General features: G+C 38.3%; 1 protein-coding gene across 2 annotated transcripts; it reads left to right on the forward strand.

The window, feature by feature from the left end:
- The first annotated feature begins 1887 nt into the window (after window positions 1-1887).
- On the forward strand, window positions 1888-26605 carry vegfb (vascular endothelial growth factor B). Of its 2 annotated transcripts, XM_015379850.1 has the most exons (9): window positions 1889-2947; window positions 10302-10353; window positions 10440-10636; window positions 10715-10788; window positions 10874-10909; window positions 17446-17529; window positions 20531-20671; window positions 21197-21412; window positions 22863-26605. In XM_015379850.1, exons 1-9 carry the CDS (start codon window positions 2867-2869, stop codon window positions 22882-22884), a joined length of 903 nt encoding a protein of 300 aa, XP_015235336.1. In that variant the 5' UTR covers window positions 1889-2866; the 3' UTR covers window positions 22885-26605. The 2 variants fall into 2 exon arrangements, with proteins under 2 accessions (XP_015235344.1, XP_015235336.1); XM_015379858.1 differs by lacking the exon at window positions 20531-20671 and having other exon boundaries at window positions 1888-2947.

The raw sequence follows: 26605 nt of genomic DNA on the forward strand, positions 1-26605 counted from the left end.
TGTTCACTACTAATATTCTGATTCTTTTTAAATATCTTCACGTTTGTATATCCTGCTCATGGATTTCTCAATCATTTTAGCAGGGTCAGATATTCATGTGACCCAATATTGAATGTATATTAATGGATTCAGTTCGGTTTATTTAAATAGCGCCAATTCACAACACATGTCATCTCAAGGCACTTTACAGTTCACCAGATCATCCAGTCAAACTGATTCATAGTTTTCTATCCAAGGAAAACCAGTTAATTGTGTCGACTCATTGTCTCGAAGGCAATCCCTCACACCCAGCATGCTTGAAGCGACAGTGGGTTGGAAAACTCGCTTTTGACAGGAAGAAACCTCCAGCAGAGCTAGGTAGATGGAATGGATGTAAGGATTTAATTGCTGAGGACCTACCGTACGTTCTTTCTTAGAAAAATCTGCTGGGTTTTGGCATATTTGTGCAAGAAAGCCTGAATTTAAGACTCTTTTTTTTAAGTAAAAACTGAACGTTTTGCATAACCATTTTTATTGATCAACAATATTAAAGGGGAACACAGTTTTTTTTTTTACATTGGCTCCTTGATTTTACGTTATTACATCATGTTCTACTCAACCATATAAGTTTTGTGTCATTTGGAGCTGTTCTGAAGATTTCTGTTAAGTTATATCCAAGTAACTTCTTCCTATGGGCAACTAGTTGAAGGCACAAACTAAACTGTTCATAATTTATTCTTTATGGTCCACCAGCATTCATAACATGAATCCGAATGCCTGGAAGATGTCTAGTGCTACTACCACAGATGATCTCGCTCTTGAACTGGAATTGAATGATTCAGATTAGGTAGCCCAATGAATAGAAGGGGTAGAGCGTAGCCGCCTGTGGCCCGGGCTGCCTGTCACAACTCCAGTCCGGCGCACGCAGATGACGTCATACGCACTCCGCTTTCATTTAAAAAAATCAAAATATGAAAAATATAACCACGGATGTCTGGGGGACAGTGATTCGCCTACATGTTATGAATGCTGGCGTACCATAAAGAATAAATTATGAACAGTTTAGCTTGTGCCTTCAAGTCGTTGCCCACAGGAAGACGTTACTTGGATACAAAAAAAACGAATATCTTCAGAACAGCTCCAAATGACACAAAACTAATATGGGTGAGTAGAACATGATGTAATAACGTAAAATCAACGGGCCAATGTAAACAACACGGTGTTCTCCTTTAAAGAACGTATGCAAAAATTTCTCCAATACAGTTGCACCCTGTTAAAAGTGTTTTGTTAGGGCTTTGCCTACAGTGTCTCCCCAAGGGTTATTACTGGCCTACATCTGACCCCTATTTACACAATGTTCTTGAGACAGGCACTTCCTGTTTTTAAATCCAGAGGTTATAGAAAAATCAGATTTAAGATATTCAATAAAAAAAATCCTCTTTTTTTTCAAGTGCCAGAATTTTAAGTCAGAGAAATCAACCTGTTTTATTTATTATTTTCATGTATTGGTAAAGTGATCAAATGATGTTTATATCTATTAAACCACAAAGCTAGGAGTGGTAAATACTCAGTAAAACAGTTATCAGTGCTGTGCTTAGAGCCCCCCCAAAAAATATTGAACTGTCTCTGACTAAAATATATATTTACATTATTTACACTGATGATTGTTATGAAGTCAGGTTATGATTTTAAGTGAATCTTTATTTAGTCAAAATCCAGATGAAGTTTAGTATATCAAAGTATATTTCAGGTCATTATTTCTTTTATAGACTACAAATAAGCTGTTTTAATATGACTCCCCTAAATCTGTCCACAGGAGGTTCAACATGTGCTGCTTTCCAGCCCCTCAGGCAATGTTAAAGGAATCCTCCAGAGGCATGACCTCCATGTCCTCAGAGGGAAGCAGTGCCACGCTCCCTTTCTTGCATCGTGGGGCCCCCGGAGGCCCCCTGATCCCCCTCTTAGGGACCAATAGAGACGCTGCACCTGTATCCATTGCGCCTGTCCCGTTTGGAGGAAAGTTGGCAGCGCAATGGTTACGCGGAGCGCGTCTCAAGGGCAAAGGAAACGAGGAAAGCGAACACAATAACAAATGTAGAGCGCGGATCTTTCTGTCTCTGTGAGCGGACTGTCCTCCTCCTCCTGCTGCTCCTCGTCCACAGATGCTTTTCTATCTCAGAGGAGGACCGGGTTATTTATAAGGAGGTTAAAAAAAAACTAGCGGAGTGATGCGTCTGGGATGAGACGTCACATTTTCCTTTGGAGCTGTAGAGTGGTGAAACGGTGACGGAGTCAGAGGAGAGGAATACGCAGCTCTGTCCCTTTGCGCGGCGGATCTTTACCGGATAGAGGCTCCTATTCCTGGATGATGGGGGCTTTTTCCTCATAGACACGCCAAGATTTTCTGATCGCACCACGTTTCAGCGGGAATCTGTATAATCCTGTCACGCCACGCCGGTTGGATCCCCCCCACCACCACACACACGCACAAACCATCACCGGGATCAGGGTCAGAATAGATTTAAAGAAGAGAAAAAAAACGGGCTTTAATTTAAAGTTTATTCAATTTTCAAGACAAAGGCCCGCTTCTGTCGCTCTCCTCAAGGTTATGCATTTAAAACAGACAGAGGCTTAACTTACTTTAGGCTGGAGACTGATTCTAGGCATGTTTTCTAATCCAATTTAATCCCAAATGCAGGAAAGCAAAGTTAATATTCCAACAGGGATGATGCCACCCTGGGAGCGCTTTCAAGGAAGGGAGACTGGGGAATGAAAGCGGGACATCTGCGGCTATAACCGGAGAAGAAAACCAACACACCACCTTTAATCTTTTTTTCTTATTATTATTTTGGAGTGAAACACATATAGTGCGCCTTTGGACTTCTGCATGATGGGGATTATGCTTCAAGTTATTCTAGGAATGTTTCAGTTCCTGCTGCTCACCAGAATACCGACCTTCCATGCCAAGGTATGTTCTTTATGTTTGGACCCCTGTGGAGAGAGAAAACACGCGTGGGGTGATAATTATACATGAAGACTCATTTCTAGCTTATTCCGAGGGGCTAAGGTCTTCTTTGCTGCTTTTGTGAAAGTTATCCCCTAGGTCAATGACACCTGTCACCTCAGGTCATGTGACTGACAAACACAACCCTTCAGGATGGTTTGTGTTGAAGTCAGTTCTATACTGAGGTTTTTGTTTTGCCTTGCATACCTTGAATGTCTGCAGGTTTTATAGTGAAACATTTGTACATTTTATTGGGAGAGTTGGGAGAAGTGCATAATTGTGAAGTGAAAGAAAAAGAATGTCTGCTTTAATTTACTGATGGTTTTAGAATTATTTGGGATTTTGCTTTCAGTCTCTAAATGAAGGAAATGGAAGCAGAATAAATGAGAAAGCAAATGAATGAAACTGGATAAACTACATAATTCCCACCACTAGATGGTGACAGAGTGCTTTAATTCTAATATTTAATATGTGTTTAATGTGCAGGGATAGGGATTAGTGGTATATATTGGCCAAACACTGACTGTTTTAAGGTGAATTTACTACAAAGCTATATAACAAATCTTTCTGAAGTGAAAGTGTGGCTCATATTTATAGAAACACAATTAAAGTTGTCATTAAGCTTTATTTAAACAGTTCTCTATTCAGCCTGGAGTTTGACTGGGCCATTCAAACACATGGATATTCTTTGATCTAAACCGTTCTAACGAGTGTTTATAATTATTTTACTGCTTGAAGGTGAACACACCTCTTGTTGAAGAAAAGCATCCCACAGCATGAGTCTGCCACCACTATGTTTCACTCTGGGGATGCTGTGTTTGGGGTGATGTGCGGTATTAGTTTCTGACCTCATATCGCGTTTGACATTTAAATAGCTAATTTTCTTACATTTTGATCTCTTCTGAGCTCATGGCAAACATCAGCCATAACTTATATAAGTAGGATTTTCTTATTGACTGTTTCATAAAGATTATATTTTATGGAATTAATGACTAATAGCTGTTCTGTGTAAAATTAACAAGCTGAGCCTTAGATTTCTGCAGCTCCTACTGAGGTGCATGTTCCTCCTGGATGCTTGTCAGACCCTGAACCCTCTTAACCCTCCTTCAAACTCCTTCACAATTATATTGCTGATCTGTCCTGTACTCCTACATCTGGATTCAAACGGTTGTAAAGTATTTTAGTCAGAGGTCTAAGAGTAACATAGTTTAATATTAATTCATGTTCTAATTTTCAGATTTTTTTGTGTAAAAATCAAATGATCTATGCAAACGTTGGTCAATTGAGTAGACATCCCTTAAATAACCTGTAGATTAAAAAATGTGGTTTGAATACCCTGATTGTAGTTCAAAACGCTTTAACCTACCAGTTCTTTCTAGATCAGTTAATGAGTCTCAAGGTTGTGGAAAATTTCCCCTCCAGCACCAGCTTACTTCTTTTCCTTTATGTTGTTTTTTTTTTTATATAAAATGGGGTTTTCGATCCTTTTAAACATCGGGTTAAAAAACAAAGCTGGGCATCTGTAACTCATTTTTAGGTGTGGATTTAAAAACCCACCAGTTTTACATATATTTCAAATGCAGGCTTCGTCTTTGTGTTTTCGTTCTGCTGTTAGATGAAAAGATTAGATAATCTATTTAGTGTTTCATGAGAACACAGTGAAACTCCAACTCTATGTATGTAAGTTTTATAGATCAGCTTTGCCAGTAAACTATCAAATTAGTTTATTATTGGCGCCATTCTAAAGAACAAAAGCATGTGATAATAACTTAAAGTCTTTTAATGTTTCTTATAAACTAATATAGCCTGGCTAAAAGGATAAAGGAATCAGCTTGCAGAAATCAATTTATTAAAGAAACCAGATGATCTTATTTAGTAATCTGTTGCATTTGTTAAATTAAGAGATGAAAACATGGGTTTACCTATTTAGCATTAAAAAAATTTAAAGCCCTGTGACTATACAGTACATATCATAAAATAGTTATCAGTGTATTTCTTCCTTTTATGATTTAAACAGAGAGTCATTGGTCATATTGAACGCTAATTGATTGCACTGACATGATTTATGTGCTTCTTCTACACAACAGACCTGCACATTCTGCTCTTTATATTCATGTCAGGAGCATAAAGTATCAGGAACAGGCAGTGCCCTGAAGCAGCAGCAGCCCCCTACTGCCATAATGCTGGAGCTTATAGTCATTTATCATCCCAGACACTACATGAAACACCAGAAAGCCTCTTCACCTTCACACCCACAGACTCTCTGTTTCTAAGCCGTCTGCCTCCCTGACAGCTTATTTGTAAAAAGGGGTCATCCTTCTTCTGTGGTGGCGATGGGCCTCGCTGGTGTAGTGTCCCCTTCATTCAACACAAATATAAACACACACCGCCCCATCTGAACAGTGTGTCAGGGAGTGGCTTAGTTAGATGGGTTAGACAGTTGACAGATAGTGCTGCCAGTGCAGATGGCTCAGGGCTGGCACTCATTTTGAAAGTGTCATTTTGAGTGCGTGTGTGCGACAGATATGGCTGCCAAAAGGAGTTAATCTTAGACTTTTTAAGAGAAGACTCACAGTTTAGCTCAAACCAGCCACAAAATGGCTTCAGTTGCAGCTTGACACATTGTTGAATCAATAAGAGTCAAACCTGTGTTAGTGAGAGTGAACTGGGGGTGGAGCGCTTTGAACGAGGGGCCAATTGGACAAAGTCTACATTCCTGTACTAGTGGCCTTGGTCCTCATGCACACATAGACTCAAACTCTGAGCCGTAAAATCTGTTTTCTCTATCTGAGTTCTTTCACAACAAGGAAGAGTATTTTATTATTATTTAAATTAAATCCAGTAATAAAACATAGCTGTTGTATTATGTAATATTTTTGTTTTGCAGTTATTTTCAGATAATTTAGGCACTAAAGTTCAACACAGAAGTACAAGGAAAACATGCTGTAATGTGCTGCGATATTAGAATATTACAGTGGAACTGGACCAATCACAGGCCTGTTCCCAAAGTTAATGCCAACCTCCAAATTGCCAATTCCCATTTTAACTCATCCATCTATCAAGGCATTTGATTGGACCAACCATTTTTAATCAGTTCAGTCATTAAATATCATAATAGATTGCAATAAAATGTCTCAAGTTTGCATACCCTATGACTAATACTGTTCTTTAACATTTGAGAGAGCTCAGATATGTTAAATCACACCAGAGTTAAACAGAGGCGCAACTGTAGATGTATTTTAGCTTTCACCTAAGATATACCCTGCTCTTATCTGACATCATAGGGAAATCAAAATAAATCAGCTAAGATGTTAAAATCCGAGGACTGGCAGCCGTTAGGTCAATCATTGGGAGTAATTTCCAAATGTTTAAGGATGCTTTCTTCAACTGTTTTGACAGTTCATCACTAGAATATAGACCATAGAAATGTCCAGCAAACACGCCATTCAGAAATTATAATTCCTTATCAACACCAGAGCAAATGCAAAAGACCCTGTGAAGATGCTGAGTTTTAACTGAATTTTAAAGCTGTTTTAGAAATGCACTCTGATGTTATTAAAGATATTGAGTACATGGACCTCCAACCAAGCAAGTGAAGTGTAGAGAAACATCTTTGTGGATGATGAACTGGAGACGCCAAGGTCAAATTGGTGAAAAACCTGCCAAGGTGGTCGAAAATAACCAAGCTATGATCCTGTGGGAGTTTCAGATAAAAACCACCAGCTGGGCATCTTAAACACTGATAAGCGAAAAAGGACAGCTGCTGGAAATGATGTTGCCATCCCAGACAATGGATACTTCAGGAACTGGAACATGAGAACATGGAAAAACATCAATGACTCGGGGGAAGAGCGAGAAATAGCCTTGCAGGTGAAGATGATAGTGACATCTGTAGCCATTGGAGCGCTCAGCAGCAATGACCCCCAAACCGGCGACATGACACCAACAGATCCTTGGAGAAACATTGGAGATCTCAGTCCAGAAGTCCTATAGGAACAGCAAAGATACTTTGAGGGATCCTCAAGCTGGATGGATGGATGGATGGATGGATGGATGGATGGATGGATGGATGGATGGATGGCTGGCTGGCTGGCTGGCTGGCTGGCTGGCTGGCTGGCTGGCTGGCTGGCTGGCTGGCTGGCTTATTAAGAATTACAGTACAGCTTCCAGCGGTTTTCCCCACAACAGCCCAGTAGGAAATAGATCGCAGTGTGAATATTTGCGAAGTAAAAAAAAAAAATTTACTGTCAGAAGAATAATATTTTTCATGAATTATTCATTCTTTTTTTCTGTACAGTGTAATTCAAGCAGCCTTCCTGCTGTGAACTGACATTAATAATTCACATAAGGAGCTGAGGATTTATTTCTGAGGAGTTGCTTTGATGTAGCTTTACAGTAAGATCAGCTTCTACTATTTTGTTAAATGTAACAATTAGCATTTTCAAATGGGCAGCAAGCCAAGTGTGAACCGACATTGGTAAACAATGCTGACTTTTGTTTGGCTTGATGTTTTTCTGTAGGTTTTCAAGAAGGTGAAAATCTCAATAAATGTTCATTTTCTAGTAGACAAAAACTGTTCATCATCACTGCTGACTGGTCCAGCCCTCTCTGCAAAGAGAAATTAAACATGATTTATTTGCTATGGGGCATTTAGTACAGTGACAGTGATCGGTAATTATAAGTCAAGTGGAATTTAAGAAATCCAATAAAGATATTTTCAAAAATTTCCACAAAAAAAATTGAAACAACTAAGACACAGTGCAAATCTTTTTTAAACCTTTTTAAATCATTTCTGGATACACTATTGTCCCTGTTAAACTAAACTAAATGTAAACAATACAATATACTTAATCTTAAATTTAAAGCCATTAACATAAGCAAAAAAAAATATGCTCGAGTGTGTCTCTCCAACCATAATTAAACTAGAAGAATATCTCACAATGAATGAGGTTAATTGGTAAAAAGTCTATTGCATCATGTTATAAAGCCTCACCAATCAGTGAAGCCCTGTGTGGACAAAGTGTTCATTCATCAAGATCATTATTCATGCAATTCAGAGAAGTAGAACATAATTATCAATGCAGAACCTATTAAAAAAAGGGCTATTTCAGAAAGAAAGAAAGGCTCCTGTGATGTATATGATCTTACCATTGCATCCTGTTACATATTTTTGTATATATATATATATATATATATATATATATATATATATATATATATATATATATATATATAATGGGAGAAGGGAAAATGTTAAGCAGTATTTTACAGTATGTTACAATTATGTTATGTTAACTTGCCAAAGAACACATTTCTAATTAGACATACATTGTTGTGTAATTTTTTTTTTACTTGTTTTTTTGTTTGTTTGTTTTTTCTGGTTAATTAAAATGTATTTCTTGGACACTTAACATTTAAGTCATCGGTTCAGAAGAGATTTCTACATTTCCATGATTAAAGTTTGTGACAATTTAATCAAAAATACTGTAAAAAAAAAAAAAAAAAATGAAGCAGAATTGCATTCTAAGAAGTTGAATTTATCTATTTTAATTCATTCAGATATCCATTTCCCTATGCACCTCTGTTTGTATGTTTTAAAACCAATGCAGACTTGAGGGCAAAGGTAGCAGGTGCAATGGGTTCAAATATTGAGCACCGTCATTTTCTACATGATCATGGAGGAGAAATTTGATCATGGCCATTTTAAATTCAAATGGACCAGCAAACCTCATCTGTGAAGGGAATGTGTTGTATAATGTGCTGCCAAATATGTACCTTGATGTTTAAATTAGCTGTTGCACCTGCTCTTACCTTTAGTATCAAAGTTCAGAGGTTCCCTTGTGTTTTTTTTATTTATTTTTTCCTCTTATCTGTCAGCCGGGCTCTATTGAGCTTGTCGTGTCCTTATCCCAGGTGTGAAATATTATGGTGTTCATTAACAAGAGATACTTTGATCTTTGGATCTGCTCCAGCAAGGTTTCGCAAGGCTGTCAAAGCAGAGGTTTGGGACAATAAATCAAGGGTGTCTGCAGCCTTTTAATGCTTCACCTTAGGAATAAATGTGGCTTGGTGATCAATAACAGCAAATGACAGGCTGTATTTCGAAATCTAATGCAGTACCAGCGCTGAAGTTAACCTTAATTAGACCCAGAATTATAGAATAGAAAATTCCTTTATTGTTCCACAATGGGGTAATTGTGGTGTTACAGCAGCAGCGAAGCTGGTCACACAATGTGGACCTTAGAAAAGTGTATAAAAATAACAGAATAAGTGACAGCGTTAAGAAAATAAACAAATAAAGTACTGTACTGTACAGTGTTTTTACTATATAAATACACTGTATCTGGAGAATGAATAATCATTACACAGCTTTGGACATTCTTACAGTAATGGATATGGGAAAATGGCAGCAACAGCAGAGATGTGAAAAGAAAATGACAGCAGCATGTTATTTAATAACTAAGACAGAAACTTTTCAAAAATCAGCATGAATGTAACAACTTATTGAGGTTGTTGGAAACAGGGATGGTTATAGAGTCTTACAGCTGCTGGGAGGAAGGATCTGTGATAATGCTCCCTGGTGTTTGTAGGGTGCAGCAGTCTGTCACTGAACAATCTCTCCAGTTCAGTTACAGCTTTATACATGGGTTGGAGGACATTATACAACAGAGATGTTATTTTAGTTAGGGTCCTTTTTCTTTCCAGAGGGCATTTATTGATCATTAACTAACTATTGAATCATTTTTGAGGTATTCAAGTCATTTTAACTTGTACTTTTTTTTTTTTACTTCGATATTTTATATATTTTAAATAGCTAATATATGACATGTCTATGCATATTAGATATTAATAGCCTTAATTATTTAGTCCTTTGTTTCAACTTGTGAAAAATACCGTATTTTCTTGTTTTTATTTGGCATTTGAATGAATGAATTAATTCAATTTTCTTATCTTGAATGTTTCAGGATGATTTGTTTGTGTTTTTTATCTGAGCTTCAAGCATTAGATACATATTTCTTCTTTATGAAAATATTTCTCAGAGTTCAACAGTGTTTAAAAAGTCAGATAAGAATTGTTTTTTACGTTAAAATGTCAGAAAAAAAATACTAAAATATGCTATATACTAAACAGGTATTTTTCTTTGTACAATATAAATGAGTAATTTTGATTATTTGAAATGAAACCAAAATAAAACCCAAAATATCAGTTCAAAATCAGACAACGGAATAGTTTCTGATTGTCTGAGCTCAAGTTTTTCTACTGCTTAAATAAAACTAGTTTCTGATGTTAACATTCCCTATTTTTACTGTCTCTCCAGCTTGCTCACTGGCGGCCTGCAGACTCTCCCAGATCCAGGGAAGGTCGGGAAGGTGAGCTTCAAATATCTGTCAAAGCATCTGCATTCAGGGAGCTGAAAGTGTTAAATCATAACCAACCACATGCGTCCGTCCATCAGTGCGTCGGTGGCTCGAGGTGTACTCGCGCAGCGGCTGCGAGCCACGCGACACTCTGGTGGAGGTTTGGCGGGAGTTGCCGGGGGAGATTCATCATCTCTTCATCCCGTCCTGCGTTTCTGTGAAGCGATGTGGCGGCTGCTGCACAGATGAGGCCTTGGAGTGTGTCCCTTCTCTGACACACACCCTCACCATGGAGGTACACACTCACACACATCTATTTGTTTTGGTTAGATGATAAGAGGGAAATAATCTTTCTCTGTGGCTCTGTGTGCAGCTGATGAGAACGTCCTTCATGAAACATGAGCTCATTGAGCTGCCCTTCATAGAGCACAGCCAGTGCGAGTGCAGGTAATAAAAACAGTCATCTGTGTATAGATTCATGGAGTACCTGCCCTTCACTGACATCCGATTTTCTCTCTCTATCTGCACACAGATTAAAAGAACAGTTCCAGCCGACACCCACTAGCAGGTAACCTTTCTACTGTCACATTTTTGTCTGTTCTCATTTCAAAGTTTACATGTTCTGTTTTGATTCCATTATATAATGAGATAACCTTACTAATAAAACTATATTCCCATGATAAAACCATTAAATCTCTGAAAGGAGAAGGTATCCAGATAAACTGTTTTGTGTTTCTTTTTGGGCCATTAAAAGGGACTAGGAATAAATTACTTTTGTATTTATTCAAATGTACATCAAACTTCTCCCGTGTAATTGCAAAATGGAACATTTGCAAAGTTAACCACAGCAATAGCTTGAAATAGTTTGAAAAATATATTTGTATAAGGTTTGTTAAAAAAGAAAAAACAAATTCACAAATCCAGATTAAATAGAAAACTGTATTGTGATCTTATCTTTATTCAAGTTTTATTACTTCAATCCATTATAAACCATTTCTATTTACACCAATACAATCCAAAGTAATTACATTTTGACCGATAAGAAACCAAAACGGGGCGGACACATTCTTCTGGTTCAATTTGCACGTTTTTTAAGCCAAAACCAGGTTTTGAGCTACTATATAAAGCTTCGAACTCAACGCTATTTCTGACATTTTGAATTGAAAAAGCTTCCTGAATGGGAAGCAAAATGTCTTCAAACTTGGAAACAAAGTCCAGTGGATTGTTTTTTAACTTTTTTGGAATGACTATGACCTGGAGGACTGGGAATCTTCACCAGCAAGGCTAAAGGTTGTTAGCCAACAAAGCAGATATGACACTTGCCTGATCAGACATACATTATGTAGGTTCTCTGACCTAGGATTTCATCTAGAGGTGTGTCCTTCCATTTACAGTAACTCCATAACTTCTCAATCTCCTGGTCCGAAATGATCTGCTATCAGCTTTCACAACACAGTAGGAGGCTGTTGAACTTTGTTGCTGGTGGACTTCAGGGGTGCAAAACCTGGAAGTTACAGGTCTATCATTTAAAGTTACACAGCAGTGCTGTAAGTGTCATGATTTTATCAAGTACTCAGACCCACATGCAGAGAACCAACACAGAGAGACCAGGGAAAAGTTTAACAGGTCTTTGAGAAGGATGAGAAGAGTCCAGTGTAGCTCTGAACACTGTTCGAGGGGAAGACACTGCGGTTAGTTCAGGCTCAGTGGGAAATTTGATTCTTGAACTTGAAGAGGAGAAATAGGTAACGGACTCACGTTTCCAGAAAATGGTGTCTCTTATTGACTCCAGTTGGTGTGGGATGTTCCAGTGTTTGTCTTGATCGATGGAGGGCGGACAGGGTTTACCCAGAATGCGGTTGTACGCATTGTTGGTGAACGGAGAAGCTGACTGCCACTCAGATTTCCTACGGTACTTAAACGGGATATGAATCTCAGAGAGAAGCCCCAAACGATCCTTGGGGAAAAGGAGATCCACAAACTTGAATCCCCAGCTCAGTTTGATTCTCAGAAGATCCTTCCAGGGGAGAAAAGGTCCCGAACCATCCAGTTTGCAGGATGACTTCCTGCCGAGAGGCAAAGACAAAAACAGCTAGGTTAAAACTCAGGTAGACAAAAACTCAGTTTGACTCAGCAAAACTCAGCTTGGCTAAAGTACCCAAAACTGGCACACACTCTGGCGTTGAGGTAGTGGCAGTCAGCAGCTTAAGAGCACTCCGTTAATGAGGTAACCTTCCGCAGGTGTGTGAGGAGGCCAACCAGAACCAGGCACCACCTGGTGGAGGAAGGAAGACAAACACAAAACAAACCACACAGACTGGATTCCTAACAGTAAGCAAGGGTCCTAATTGTTTCCATAGATTAAAGCTACAGTGTGTAAGTTTTAGCGACATCTAGCGGTCACACTGCAGACTGCAGCAACATGAACATCTCCCCCCCACCGCTTCTCCCCCCCAACAGTACGGCGAGCGTTACGGGACAAAATGTCTTCCACGACGTCCGCATCACCTACCTTCTCAAGTGATGAGGTTTGTTTACATAGATAATTTTACAGATAGTATTTCATTAGTCTGTGTAGGGTATAGATTTCATGTAGACTTAAGATAATAAATATACCCGTTATTTGTTCTACATCGTTGTGACGTTTTGGCGATCTCGCAATCGCTAGTTTGTTGGCTCTCCGCTGCCGTAGCGCAAAGATGTCTGCCTCCATGGCTGCGAGACCCGCTCCTATGTAATTATAAATAACGAATTCTAAGGCAACGCAAATATTAAGGTTAAGAGGCTGAGCTCGTAGATGATGATAAATAACATAGTTATGTATAATATATTACATTTCTGACTGTATATCCCTGTAATTATTACACACTGTAGCTTTAAATCAGTCATCATGAGCAGAACGTCTGATACCAGTTTCTCATCATATTAAATCTGGTTATCAATAGCAAACAATGATGGGCTTTTAATAAGGATTGCTTTTAATAAAGTTGACATGAAGTAACTGAAGTAACTCTTTAAAACATATTCGTTCCATTCCTCTTTATAACATTGCTTCACTACATTAAGGTTTGTACACTTTGTGCATTGGTTTGAATGGACCATTGGAACACCTGATTGTTTTCTGTTTAAGCTGCTCTGTTGAAGATTTGCTGTTGCACTTTGGATCATTGACCCGGTTTGGCCCGATATTCTCTGATCGAAGGCATCACATCTGAATCCAAAACACTTGGTTATGTAGAGGAGTTTATGATTATCTCAGCGATGGGTGCTTATCATCCATCCATCTCAGTGCCTTAAACTTGCTGTGCTGTGCTAGCTTTTCCAAACATGGCATGAGCATTAAAACTGAACACTTTAATTAGGTTTGATCTACCTAAAGAACACAGATCAAGAGGTATTATATAGTTTATCCAACTTTACAAAGTTTCCTGGAGAGAATTTGTTCTGGAAAGATTATCATAAAAAAAATATAAGACTTTGACATCTAAGAGGCTAACTGAGACTTCTGGAGCACAAACGGTTTCAATTGCCTCGTACATGCCTTTTATAATAGATTAGCAACCCTCTGTTTTCTTAATGGCAGTAATCTCTCTCCATACAGAATAATGCAGATCATATATAACTTGCTTTACATCCCCTTCCCAGACTGATGAGCCAAAAAAGTAGCTTCCTGAAGGTCCTTGCCGATGTTTTGTGCTCCAGAGCTGCAAAGCTGCCAAAACATTCAGTCACAGCTGCTCATGATCAATTAATCATCTGCAGCTTTTGGGCCAAACTTGGCTGTGACTTTACCTTCTGGGTGGAACAATGAGGGAGTTTTGACATTCAGTCAAGCTTTACTTTTTTCATCACCCTTCTGCATTTTGTGTATTTAAATGGTCGATTTCAAGAGGAAATGCTTTCATCAAATAGAATAGTAAAGGATGGGACCAGGAGGTTGGAGGGCTGATGATGAAGGGGGTCTGGGAAATCTGAACTAAAATTCATTCAATCCTGCTTTTTTTACGTAATGATTAACAAAATGTGTTCTGTTTTTGTTTTAATTTGCAAAGATCCTGAAAATCAAAATGTGATTATGTAACATATGGCACCTACAATTGTTTCTTAGTGTTTTTACCTCTCCAGTTTTTTTGCCATATAATCCTGCCTGTGTTTGTGGATTAGCAAGTCTGCTGCAGACAATACAGGCCTTCCATCCAGCACAGTGTGTCACATCCTCCTTGTGCACATTGACCTGTAGGAAATTTCCACCATTTGAGATGAAAACACTCTGCAGAGAAGCGTCCTGCAGTCCTTATCAGCTGTAAAGTGGCTTTAACACAGCTAAAGGAACATATGAAAGCATTCTGCTGTAAAGGTAGAACCAGAGATGCTGCAGTTACATATTAAGGCTCTGGCAGCACTGGTTCACCTTGATGTCTTATTATAATGTAACATGCTGTTTATTGTTAACTCATCTGAAAGTCCATGGCAATCAGAGCCCTCAGACTTGATGTCAGATACTTTTAGCACTTATTAAACCTTTCTTACTGTAGTTCATCTTGCAGATAGTAAACCCTCCCTATGGAAACGCTGCTCTTCATCAGAACAGTTGTGAAACAAGCGTTTCTGTTGGGTCTGTTTGTTTGTACACCTCACACTGCCAGGTCCAGACAGATAATCACATAATTACCTCCTTAATGTTTATGTCCCCCTGCTTCCTGTTTGGACGTGGACATAAATAGGCGATTCCAACCTATGTGTGTACATTTATCCTGGACATGTTTCAGTTAAAGAACAGGAGCGTCTGTAATGTCTGAACTTTTTAATACTTTGTTTTTTTTGTGCACACAAACTTTTTTTTGTGTGGATTTAAAAGATGTTTTTGGGTGATTGTGTGTGCCTCAGGGATTTAGCATCTGTGTGACTCTCTCCCTATCTCCCTTGGGACGGCCCGCATCCTGTTGTCACCATAGTGATGATTTTATCTCCCCTCCCATGTGCTCTCTCCCAGACAGATGGAGCACAGTCACGCATCCATAATAGTAAATTAGAGCTCCAAGAACAACAACATCAACAGGAGGAGCTGTTTATAATGTCAGGCCAAAGCTGGTTAACGCTGACCTTATATCTGGATAAAGGTTAACGAGAAGCATAAACTATTTGTAATCTGATAGAGGCAAACACAGAACAAGAGTAAAGTCCTAGAGGTTAAACAGAAAAGCCAAAATTTATGGAGGATGACCAAAAGGTCTTTGGATTGGGGTCCGCAGCTTGTTGAATTTATTGATGGATCTATTCTGATGGGTGAACAGGCCTTAATTAGCAGGAAAAGAATGACAGAGAATAAAGCAGATATGAAACTGTTCCCTTTTAAAATATGTCCTATTCCTCAAATATTGCTTCTAAAAGATTTGTTGCCTGTGATCCTGTCACTTTTTCTCACAATCACAATACCCATTCACACAGTTATGTTCAAAAGAAAGTCTTAACTTTATGTGAAAAGTAGGAAATCTGTTTAAAAGCAACATTTTTTTTGACATTGGACCCATTTTTAAATACCTAATCCTGCTGTTTCAGTTTTAGCAAAAAGCAGCCAGAGGTGTCAAGTAACGAATTACAAATACTTCCTTACTGTACTTAAGTACACTTTTTAGGTATCTATACTTTACTCCATTACTTATTCTTTTTCCTTCTTCTGACTTCTACTCATTACATTTTCACACAAGTATCTGTACTTTCTATTCCTTACATTTTTAAAGCAAATTTACTTGTTACTCTTGGCTTTGGTTTAATGTTGATAAATATTTATTTCATGTCATGTGCGCCATCCAATGCAGATCATTGGCGCCATCCACATCTAGTGAACACTAGTGTTATTGGATGAGTTATATAAGGCAAACACACATTGGTTAGCTTAAGAAAATCATGAGAAGCAAGCAGGTGTTCTTCAAACTGCAAATGTGAATTGTCTACACCATGCTACAATGTTGGATTCAGAAAAAGATGTTAATATGTCTGAAAGGTCGGACATAGGCGAGAGCGTATCGGGAGACGGAGACTGAGACCAACAAGACCTCCCTAATCTCAAATCTAAAAAATTTAGCTTTTAATTCATATAGTGGCATCTGGCAGTTTTTTTAAAGGTTACTTTATACTTTTATACTTTAACAAGCTTTTTGGAGCACATATTTTTTCACTTTTACTTGAGTAAAGAGGTCAAGTTGATACTTCAACTTCTACCACAGTGTTTTTAAACTGCATTATCTATACTTCTACTTAAGTAACAAATGTGTTTTCTTTTGACACCACTGAAAGCAGCTCAGTTTATTTTAACATAATTTCAGCTATAATAAAATAAACTACAACCCAAAAACCTAGATGTGTATAAATAAGTTAAATCCCACATTTTATTTTATTTATTTATAATTTTTGCCCAAAATCAGTGTTAGGTGCATCATTTATCATTCTTTAGAGATCTGACTTTCTGTGAAATATGCCCAATGGAAACACTTCACTCTGTCGTTTTTGAGAGTTGCAGTATGGTGGGAATCCCTTTCAGGTGTAGTTCCTGAAGAGACAGTTTTCTAACTCTTGTTTTTTTTGCACTAGTTTTATTAAAAACAGTCCCGCTTTGTTTTGAATTTTCTTCCTGTATGGCAAGATACAAAGTTCAACTTGATTAAACTTTAAATTTCTTGTAGAAAATGGTGCAAAGTTGTACATTTTCAAACATTTTCATACCTAAGAATTTACCCAACGAAAAGCAACGGGTTATCTGGTTCCAGAAAAATAGAAATGCATCTTGTTTTTTTCCTTTACTTTCTAGACAGCCTCTGTCAAATTCAAATACAGATGGGTTTAACAAAGGTTTAGTGTAAGAAGGCTGTTTAAATTCTGTATTTTGTAATAAATAATGATGGTGTTTGATATCTGAGATATAACAGAAGACAAACGTAGATACAAAAGTTCTTGTTCCAAAAAGTTCCCCGAAAACTTATTGCAAAGTCTTGAAATCTAAAGCCATTTTACTAAAATAATAAATAAATAAATAAATAAATAAATAATAAGAATGTTGCTTAATTAAACATTAAGTTTAAAAAAAAAATGTTTTTCTGTTTTCAGGCCCTATTTGAATCCAGGAGGAAAAGAGAAGAAAAAAGAGAGGAGGAAGTCCAAGCAAAGGAAACCAGGATCCATCAGATCTGGGTATGTTCAACGTTTTTTTGCAAGCTTCACACTTTTCAGCTCAATTAGAAGCTTAACTCTGTTGTTTCAACTTATAGCAATCAGGGTTTTCCGGATGCTCACAAGCTTAGTGAGTGTTTTGATTAGAGAAAAATGGGTTATCCGGACTGCACTTCTACTGAAGGACAATTTGTTTTACAGCCACAGCAACAGTCAAGGTCTCACTCTTGCTCTCACACACACACACACACGCAGATCGCTGTAATCCACGGATAAACTACTTAGTCACGGTTATCAACTCAGTATTTAGCCAGTAGTTGGTCTATATCTGTGAGACAAGCTGTTTTTAATTCCCAGTACAGTTTGGAAATATAATCACAATTAAGTCCTGAAGGATAAAAGATTCAGAACTTCTTTCCTCTTCAACCTTTTTTATCTGCTACTTTATTGTCAGTTATTTCCGGACCCTTGGGGCCAGAGGTGGCTCTGTTTGGGTGTGATGTCCCCCAGCACCCATCCATCACTCAGAAAAGGCTTTATTCAAACTTTGGCAGGGGTGAAATCTGTGTAATCTGCTTCCAAATGCCACCTTTTCTATCCGTGCCAGCGGCAGGCGTGGTCAGCGGGATGCGAACAAAGATGGGTCCTCTCTGCCTCATTAAGTAACTTCATTAAAGCCACCGGCCTCCTGGGGACGACTGAGGCGGAACTAGCTTCAGTTAATGGACCGACTGACGCAGGCAACTTTCTCAGACTCAGACTTCGGAGAGCGAAAGATCAGGGCATCTAGAGGTGGAACCCGAAGGACTGAAAGGCGACAAGGCGAGCATAGCCATGGTAACAGACAGAGAGACAGACGGACAGACAGAGGGGCTAGTTTGTCAGCCTCCAAAGAAACATTATCTCACATTAGTCACACATCTCCCACACTCTACATTGTGGGGGTTTGTCTCGGACGGGCAGTGTCCATGTTTAAACAAGCCCTCCATTTCATTTTTAGAAAGTGAAATCCTAGAATATCCCAGCAATTCCTGGACAGATCATCACACATTTTTACATTCCTGAGACTCAAAGCAATGAAAAGGAACAAAAATATTCTTATCCTGGATTTCTACTCTAAACGCCATGCCCCTGTGGTGATCAAATAAAACGATAGCAATCCTATCGGCCTGTCATCAAATCTACTGTCGGCTCAAAGTACGTTTCTGGTCCAAATACCAGCAAAGATAACAAGGACGAATAGACAAAAACCGTGTAATCTCTGTTTATTTTATTTTTTCTACTTCTTAAAAGTTAGCTATTGTGACATCAGAGTCTAAAAACTAAAAACATGAGTGGCAGCTGAGCCACAGTGGGAGAGAGCTTACCTCTGGCACTAAATCATATACTGTTGCATAATGCTATATTATATCATTTACGACTAGGGGTGTGGGAAAAATCGATTTGGCGATATATATATTGTGGTTTTCAGCTGCCCAATATAATATCGATCTTTCAGTTCCTAACATTGATTTTTTTATAAAAACTTTTTTTAACGTTAAAACAATGAGGGCAAATGGGCTACCTCTGCACCGCCACTCTGGTAGATAGCACCGTGGAGTTCTTTAGCTGTGCAGCGCAACACCATTTCTTTAGTTGAGGCAGTCACACTAGAAGACGTAGACTGACTCAAACCCCAAACAACATGGATACCAAAATAACTAAATGATCAATACCTTCTGATGAGCATATACCGAACTTACTTCTTTTTTATCCATACATTTTATTGTGATAGCTGGGATAAATTTGGCAATTTATATAGTGATGTCATGATAATATCGTATTGTGACCCATATTGTATAGCAACTCACCCCTATTTATGACTTTATTATATATGAACATGTATCTCATTGTGTTGTCTCAAATTGTTAGATCTTATGACATGTTCCTGCATATATCATTTTAAATCACTGATCCCCAAAGTTGGTGTCATGACCCCATGTGTGGTCCTTTTTCAACCAGTTAAACTAAACATAAACATTTCTTTTAAAGCGTTTAAAGATATAAAAGCATAATTTAGATATGGACAAAACCAGCTGCTTTGGTTGTTGATGTGGTTTGCAATGTTATTTAAGTTATGTAGTTAATTGATTATCTAGAAATATTTGTAAATTCAACCAATAGTTTTGGTCCTTTTTTGTTGGTTAGAAGTTTAAAATCTCTTTTTTAAAATCATACCAGTTGTGTTCTACTGCATTGTATCATCGTTTTCTTTTTACGCTACATTATTATATTTTATCTCATGGTATTGTATCGCATTGGCTCTCGACATGTTAAATGTCTAGCATAGTGTGTATGAAAATTATAATATTTGATATTTATTTTGCATCACATACTGTATCATTCTCCATCACACTGTATCCAGCTTTATCACTTCATCCTGTGTCACATGGTATTCAGTTTAATGGATTTCATTGCATGATATCAGTCATCCATCATATGGATGCAGTCAGACAGAAACCTTATAATGTTAAAAATGTAACAAAAAAATAACATACTGCTTCTAAATCTACATCCATGCTAACTACACAAAGTAAAATGCTCTTTCTGATACTTTTAACTCGAAGTATGTGAATGACAACATAAACAAATGAGTCATTTTACAAGAAAAGCAACAATAATCAAATACATATATATACATGATATATATGTATTGCCACTTTATATTTCAAGTGGCCAAATAGTTTTGTGCAAACTATAATTTTTTCATATTTATCACAAGATCATATAATCATAACATGTTAAGTATCATGTCAATAATAGTAGCATCATGATAATAAATCCTGTTCAACCATATTATTCTCTAATGTAATATATGGATGCATTCTGGAACAATTTATGATGCATGTTGTTTACATATGCTACCTATGCTGTCATATTGCTCCACATGTTGGCTATTGCTTAGAATGTATAAAGACTTCAATATTCTTCAGTTGGAGACTGAAACTAACATCTGTGATTATCACATTCCTTTTTCATCCAGAACCCATGCTCCTGTGATTCCTTCCTCCTCGACCTCTCCTCCTCCATCACCTTCTCACACTACTCTACCTCCCTCCTCCCCTCCCTTCTCGAAGCGTCGGTGCAGCATGTATACTTCTGAGTTGAAGGAGCTCTCAATCAGGTGCATATTCATTATTTCTGAATTAAAATCACATATTGCTCCCATCAATCTCTTTTCTTTTAGTAATGAATTACTTTCCCTCAGTTAATCCTCCAAATGAGGTGAAATCTTTTCAGCAGTTTTGAAACCAGTGATGCAAACGTTGTTGTGTTATTTGTTTATTATTTGTATGATGATTATATTGTTTATGCTTTTATGAAGGAAAGTATTGCCTTAGATAAGTTTATGTTGTAATTTATGTATTGCTTTTTATGACATACAACTGTGTTGCATTAGACTTTGTTATAACTATTTAATATCAAATTTATGTCTGATTGTTTTCTATCCTGTTATAATCCATCACATCAGTTCACATATTGTTTATTACATAGTGTGATATCATATCAGTTTTGATCCTACTGATTTGTGCAATGTCTTCTCATATGTCATCATATCTTAAAGTGATGTATTTTGAAAGTTTCATAATTGTATTTTCCTTCTTACAAGAATATTTTCGTTCTGTTTTCCCACTTCTTTTTTGCTTAGAACCCACGCTCCTGTGGCGTTTTCTTCCACGGCCCCAACTCCTCCATCACATCCTCCCACCACACAAGGTCCCTCTCTGCCTCCTTCCCCAACACCTCGGTGCCGGCCCTGCAAAGGAAGGAGGTGGGCCCTGGACGAGATGTGTCAGTGCCGATGCACCCTCAAAGAAAGGAGCTGCAGCCGAAAAGGACAGACTCTCAACTCTCGTCGCTGCAAGTCAGTCAACATCAGCTGCTCAAACACATATAAAAAGTTTGAACTGACCCAAATACAAGGACATATAGAAAGTTGTACATTTTTAAATGGAAAGTCAAGTGAAATATGTTTACAAAAACAAATCTGAAAAGTATTTGCATCAGTATTCAGTCCATCTTCAGTCTCCTTCCACTACAACTAAAATTTCAGGTATTGGGTCTCTTGTGGGCATCTACAATCTAATATATATTTTCATGTTCGGATTGGATAGACTTTTAATAAACAAAAATGTTCAAGTCTTACCAGACATGTACAATTGGACCTAGATAGCATGTGACTGGGCCATTGTAACACATGGCCATTGGAATATAGCCCTTCAGGCCCAGTGTGCTGTAGCCTTTAACAGCCTATCTGGTCCAACCTACACCTCCTCAGCAAGGAATCCAGTTCCAGGTAAAGATCCAGTTAATTAAGGTTTGTAGATAGAGAAGCAAACTGAAAGTTTCAGCACACTGGCCCTTGATCACCGGAGTTTGATATGTGGGGTCTGGATCAGATGTCTTTCAACATGGGGTCGGGTGGTCTTGTTTTACCTACAATGTGGGGAAGTATTTTGTAAAATATCCTACATGCGGGGACTTACAGGAACATATGGGGACATTCAAACGGTCCCCATATGGTAAAGTTCTGTTCTTGGAGTTGGGGTTAGGTTTAGGACTAAGAATCAGGTTAATTCAGTTTAGGTAAGGGTTAAGTACAGTAGTAGCCATTCAACATTTTCCCACTTTCCTTGATGGGCCATTGGCTGGTCCCCTACAATTCCTTTTTAAACATCAATCTTTGTACTAAAATATTCTTTCTGTGATAACCCGTGGACATTAAAAAGAAGTGTTATCTCCTGGTCAGACTCTGTAATTTTGTGAAATGGTGGGGTCAGAATATGCACTCCCAGTAGAAGCAGGGGTTCACTCCAGTGGCTGGAAGTTGGAGGGGTTCTTTCTGGAGGTTGCAGGGATGTGGGCTGCCATTCGGCTGGCATTTGACTGGGACGGGCCATTTTGAATAGCTGCTACCGTATATTTTTGTAATAGTTAGGCTAAGGGTAAGAGTCTGGGTTAGGCCATATCAGATTAATGCAGATCAATTAAACATCCCCATATGTCATAAAACAAAGCTTTGTGTGTGTGTGTGTGGTGTTGGAGGTGGGGGGGATTACCATGCTACATAATGTTTTTGGTTGTGATGTAACAAATTGCGAAGGTGCAGCATTAAAAGGTTTAAGGGCTATTAGTGTCTGCAAGGCATTGTAAATACAATCATCTCCAGAGCACCAGCCTTCCTTTAGCTGCAAATCCCAAATAAAAATATTTTAGATTCTTCAGACATATTTTACAGACACCTTCCTCTGTCCAGTGTCAGTCAGAACAGGTTTTGACAATTACACCTTCCTCTGTGTCATTGATCATTTCAGGTGTGAAGTGACGAGAACTTGATCCATCCAGTCAGTAGCATCTTACACCGACAACTATCTTCAGATCCATCACCGACTCACAGCACCTCACAGCGCCTGTGCCATGGACTGTACAGATGCTCTGCCTCCAATATCTCAACCCGAAGGATGTATTATTAGAGGCACACTAGAACCTGTACTCTTGCATCATCACACCCTAAATGTGCTGTAGATCTGTCTGTGTACAAGCAAATTTCCAACCTTGTTGCTTCTGTGGCAGAGCTTCATATACGTGTGTGCGCCCGCAATTTCGCTGTCACATGATTGAGGCTAAAGGTGTTAAAACTATCTTAGCTGAATTGTTGTTTTATTTTTTGGAGACTGGATAGCAACCTAACTGGACAAAGACCAGTGGAGGCAAGACTGGGAGCAGCTTGGACAAGTGCCCTTCATGTTGATGTTTCAGTGGAAGTAAAACTGCACACTGAGGCAGCGAAGTGGATTAAAGCAGAAGCCATCAACGTATCAGTGGACATATGTACCTCGAGACACACCAGAAGGATACGGGACACGCATATGATGTGGCACCCCGGTGTCTCTGGACCTAATGGAGGAGATGACTGTTGGGGAGGATGGTATCTGTGTGGTCTGGTCACTGAAAGACGCAGATGGGGTATCCCTGCACCCGTTCACTCTCATTCAAAGCATATGACCACGGGCTGGCTCTCCAAGCCGCTTTCTGGCATTTGTTTAATTTTGAGCCTTTTGTGTCCTCTGAGCTCCTCAATTGAAAGGAGCCGCTTTGCCTCTCTTTGCTTCTCTTTTTCAGCAGTGAGGAGAATGACAATAATGGAACCTGGCCGTTCTCCACTGCTTCACACACACAAGCATTCACACTTAGAATACCAGGAACACACAGACGACATGCTAATTGTAGACACACATACGCATCCATACCTACATACGTGTAAGCAATGTGAAATGAATGCAAGTAGCCATAAGCCATTATCTGTGCCAGTATGTGTCAGTTGTTTCTCTGTGATTTAGTGCAAGGCCATCATATAGAGAGTATGTTATAATTTACCACTCTTTTTTATTTTATATAATTCTTCCAGGTTGATTGCAGATGTAGTGAAGAGCATATATATTGCAGGATGTGTCTTTGCTTTGCTTGTGTTCATCTTTAATCCGTCTGCATCACGACCCACGCTGGGTGGCCCGCTGATCGTATACCCAAATGTATTGAATTCAAACAGAGAGGGCTCACACGAGCCTCAAATGGGAGACTCTAGATTTACAATGTGTAATTCAAACAATCAGTGGGGTGGTGTTGTGTGGAGCACACAGAAACCAAGCAAATAGCCGTCCCCCGGTGCAGTGAAAGGAAAACATAGCTATTGTTGTTGCATGTTAGAGCCCGGATGCAGGGACTGTTATTCACCCAGAGCATAACTTGTTTATATTCAGGCTGAATCTCACGGTTTTTACACAGTGTTACTTTATGAACGCTTTGCTGCAGAGTCAGGAAACAAAGATGTACTTCTCAATCAGCTTGTCAGTCAGTCAGGGTGCGGAGTTAAGAAAGTGGCAGGTCAGAGAGTTTAGTGCCCAGTTTTTCTTTAACTCCCATTCAGAGCCTGTCTGCTGTGCCAAAATTGACAGAGAATACTTTAGCCGTGACATATCAGGGGGTTAGGGACAGAAAACTGCTCAACAATAGCTTTGAAACGCCACGATTCACGTCTCAGTGTTCATACAGTTCTCCTGATTAAAGAATGGTCACCCAGAAACAAGCTGCCATTCAGAGTGGGAATTATTTATGTGTTAGCCCCAAAGCAGCAGAAATTTGTTTCGGTGGCTGCTGAGATAAGCTTTGTATTTATATTCTCCTCAGACGAGATTATGTTTGTATTTCCATGCTCGTTGTTCAGTGTTTATTGCTGTCAATCAATGCTTCAATCACTACCTCTCTATTTCATATATATTCAAATATATATATACTTATTTTGTTACTTTGTGCTGGATAAGATGATTATGCATTTGGAAATAAGGAGAGTCTTTATTAAGGAGTTGATAATTACTGGTTGGAGGTAAGAAGCTGAATTGGTTCTCAGAACATAAGCCAGATGTAGTATAATAATGCAAAGGATTTTTGCTCCTTTAACCACAATGTTAAAGTTGCCCAAATTTAGCTTCGGATGTATATACCAATAAATGTTTTTTTGTTTTTGTTCAGTTCAGAAATTCAACACTGAATCCTATATGGTATATAGATTTATTACACAACAAGCAATATAGTTCAAATGTCTGTTCCTGTTGATGTTGATTATTATGGTTTACAGCTAATGTATAAAAAATAAAGAAGTTCTATGGCCGATACAATCATTGGGACTTAAAATTGACAGTTATCCAGCCAACAATTATTAGTGTTTTTTATTGGCTCTGCACAGTGCTGTAACCAATTATACTTTTTTTCCATTTATCTGCTGCTTGTATACAGCTCTGTCTGTATCTTTCTTTGGAGACAGGGATTCTTAACATTGCCTTTCCTTGATATCTCTAAATAAAAACCTTGAGATGGGATGAGTTTTTTAACTTCTTATAAAACATAACTGGGTTTTTTTTTTATTAGCTGTAAGCCATAATCATTAGTATTAAGAAAAAAATAAAACAACTCTTGAAATCACCCAGTAAAGACTACGATACAATAATATTAGAATGTTGTGTTTTAAAATAATTATTGAAAGGAATTAACAACTAAATAATTTTACATTTTGTGAAGGCATCTGTATTTAGTATAAGCTTTGGAAAAACATACTGAAGTTCTGCAGGTTGGTTGATGGTTATACCTGGGAGTATAACATAATCTGGACCTTTTCTATTTAATTGAGTACTGGAAAACATGATGGAATAGCTACTATTAGAGGTCCTAAAATATGTGTAGAGACTTTTCACTTTTTAAGTAAAGGATCACATAAAATGTGCTTTAGACCCTTGAGTTAATTAGTTTGTCAGTATGACCTGGAGGAGCCTCAGGGCATAGCGATTAACCCCAGGGGTCTATGCCGAAGAGACACTTGACACAGTTCAGAACACCCTCCTTGTTCCCATCACCAGGCCAGAGTGGGAATTTTCTTTTATATTTCTGCTTCATCAGCGTAAATAATGATGACTCAGTAAAAGCTTAAAAGCTTAAATCTCTTTTTAAGCTCTTGCTAAAGAAAATCTGCATATATTTTCCTCTTATTAGCTGCATCCTCATCAGTCTGATATTTTTTGAGATTTAGGCAACAGATGGTCTGGTTGCTCAGACCTCCAAGGTGGAGGAGGTTAAAGGTCTCAGTTAGGCAGATTAGGTTACTTTTGAGCAGAGCCAGCCTAGTTTAGCCCTGTTTCTTTTCCTTAATAATAAACTCAACCACCCAGTCGATGTACCAAACATCAGATATCTATTGATTATGGTATCAATCCTTGTTTTTGTGAAATCACTTTGCAGCCTTTCCTGTTTGGACGTCGATGACCAGCATAAGCTTTTGTGTTTCAGGATTAGAGAATTTTTGAATAAGCAAACAAATGTTTCGAGGGAAACCTTATAGTTGTTTGATGCCAGTAGAGATTGCACTTGTGTTCGAGATTGTAGAGCACATATTGTGAGATCAGTTTTACTTCAAAACAAGAAATTTGATCTGTGTTTAAGACCAATTTGAATGAAATCCACTCGTGCAGACACCTGTGACATACAGCACCTTGCAAAAGTACACAGA

The sequence above is a fragment of the Cyprinodon variegatus genome, unplaced genomic scaffold (assembly GCF_000732505.1).
Source record: "Cyprinodon variegatus isolate N-32 unplaced genomic scaffold, C_variegatus-1.0 Scaffold10, whole genome shotgun sequence".
Classification (NCBI taxonomy): domain Eukaryota; kingdom Metazoa; phylum Chordata; class Actinopteri; order Cyprinodontiformes; family Cyprinodontidae; genus Cyprinodon; species Cyprinodon variegatus.

What these genes read in the sequence shown, in the direction of transcription:
- vegfb (XM_015379850.1), top strand. Translation starts at nt 2,867, where the DNA reads ATGATGGGGATTATGCTTCAAGTTATTCTAGGAATGTTTCAGTTCCTG. An exon ending in CACACACCCTCACCATGGAG is followed by an intron (nt 10,637 to 10,714) that starts GTACACACTCAC and finishes CTCTGTGTGCAG; the next exon opens with CTGATGAGAACGTCCTTCAT. An exon ending in CAGCCGACACCCACTAGCAG is followed by an intron (nt 10,910 to 17,445) that starts GTAACCTTTCTA and finishes TTCTGTTTTCAG; the next exon opens with GCCCTATTTGAATCCAGGAG.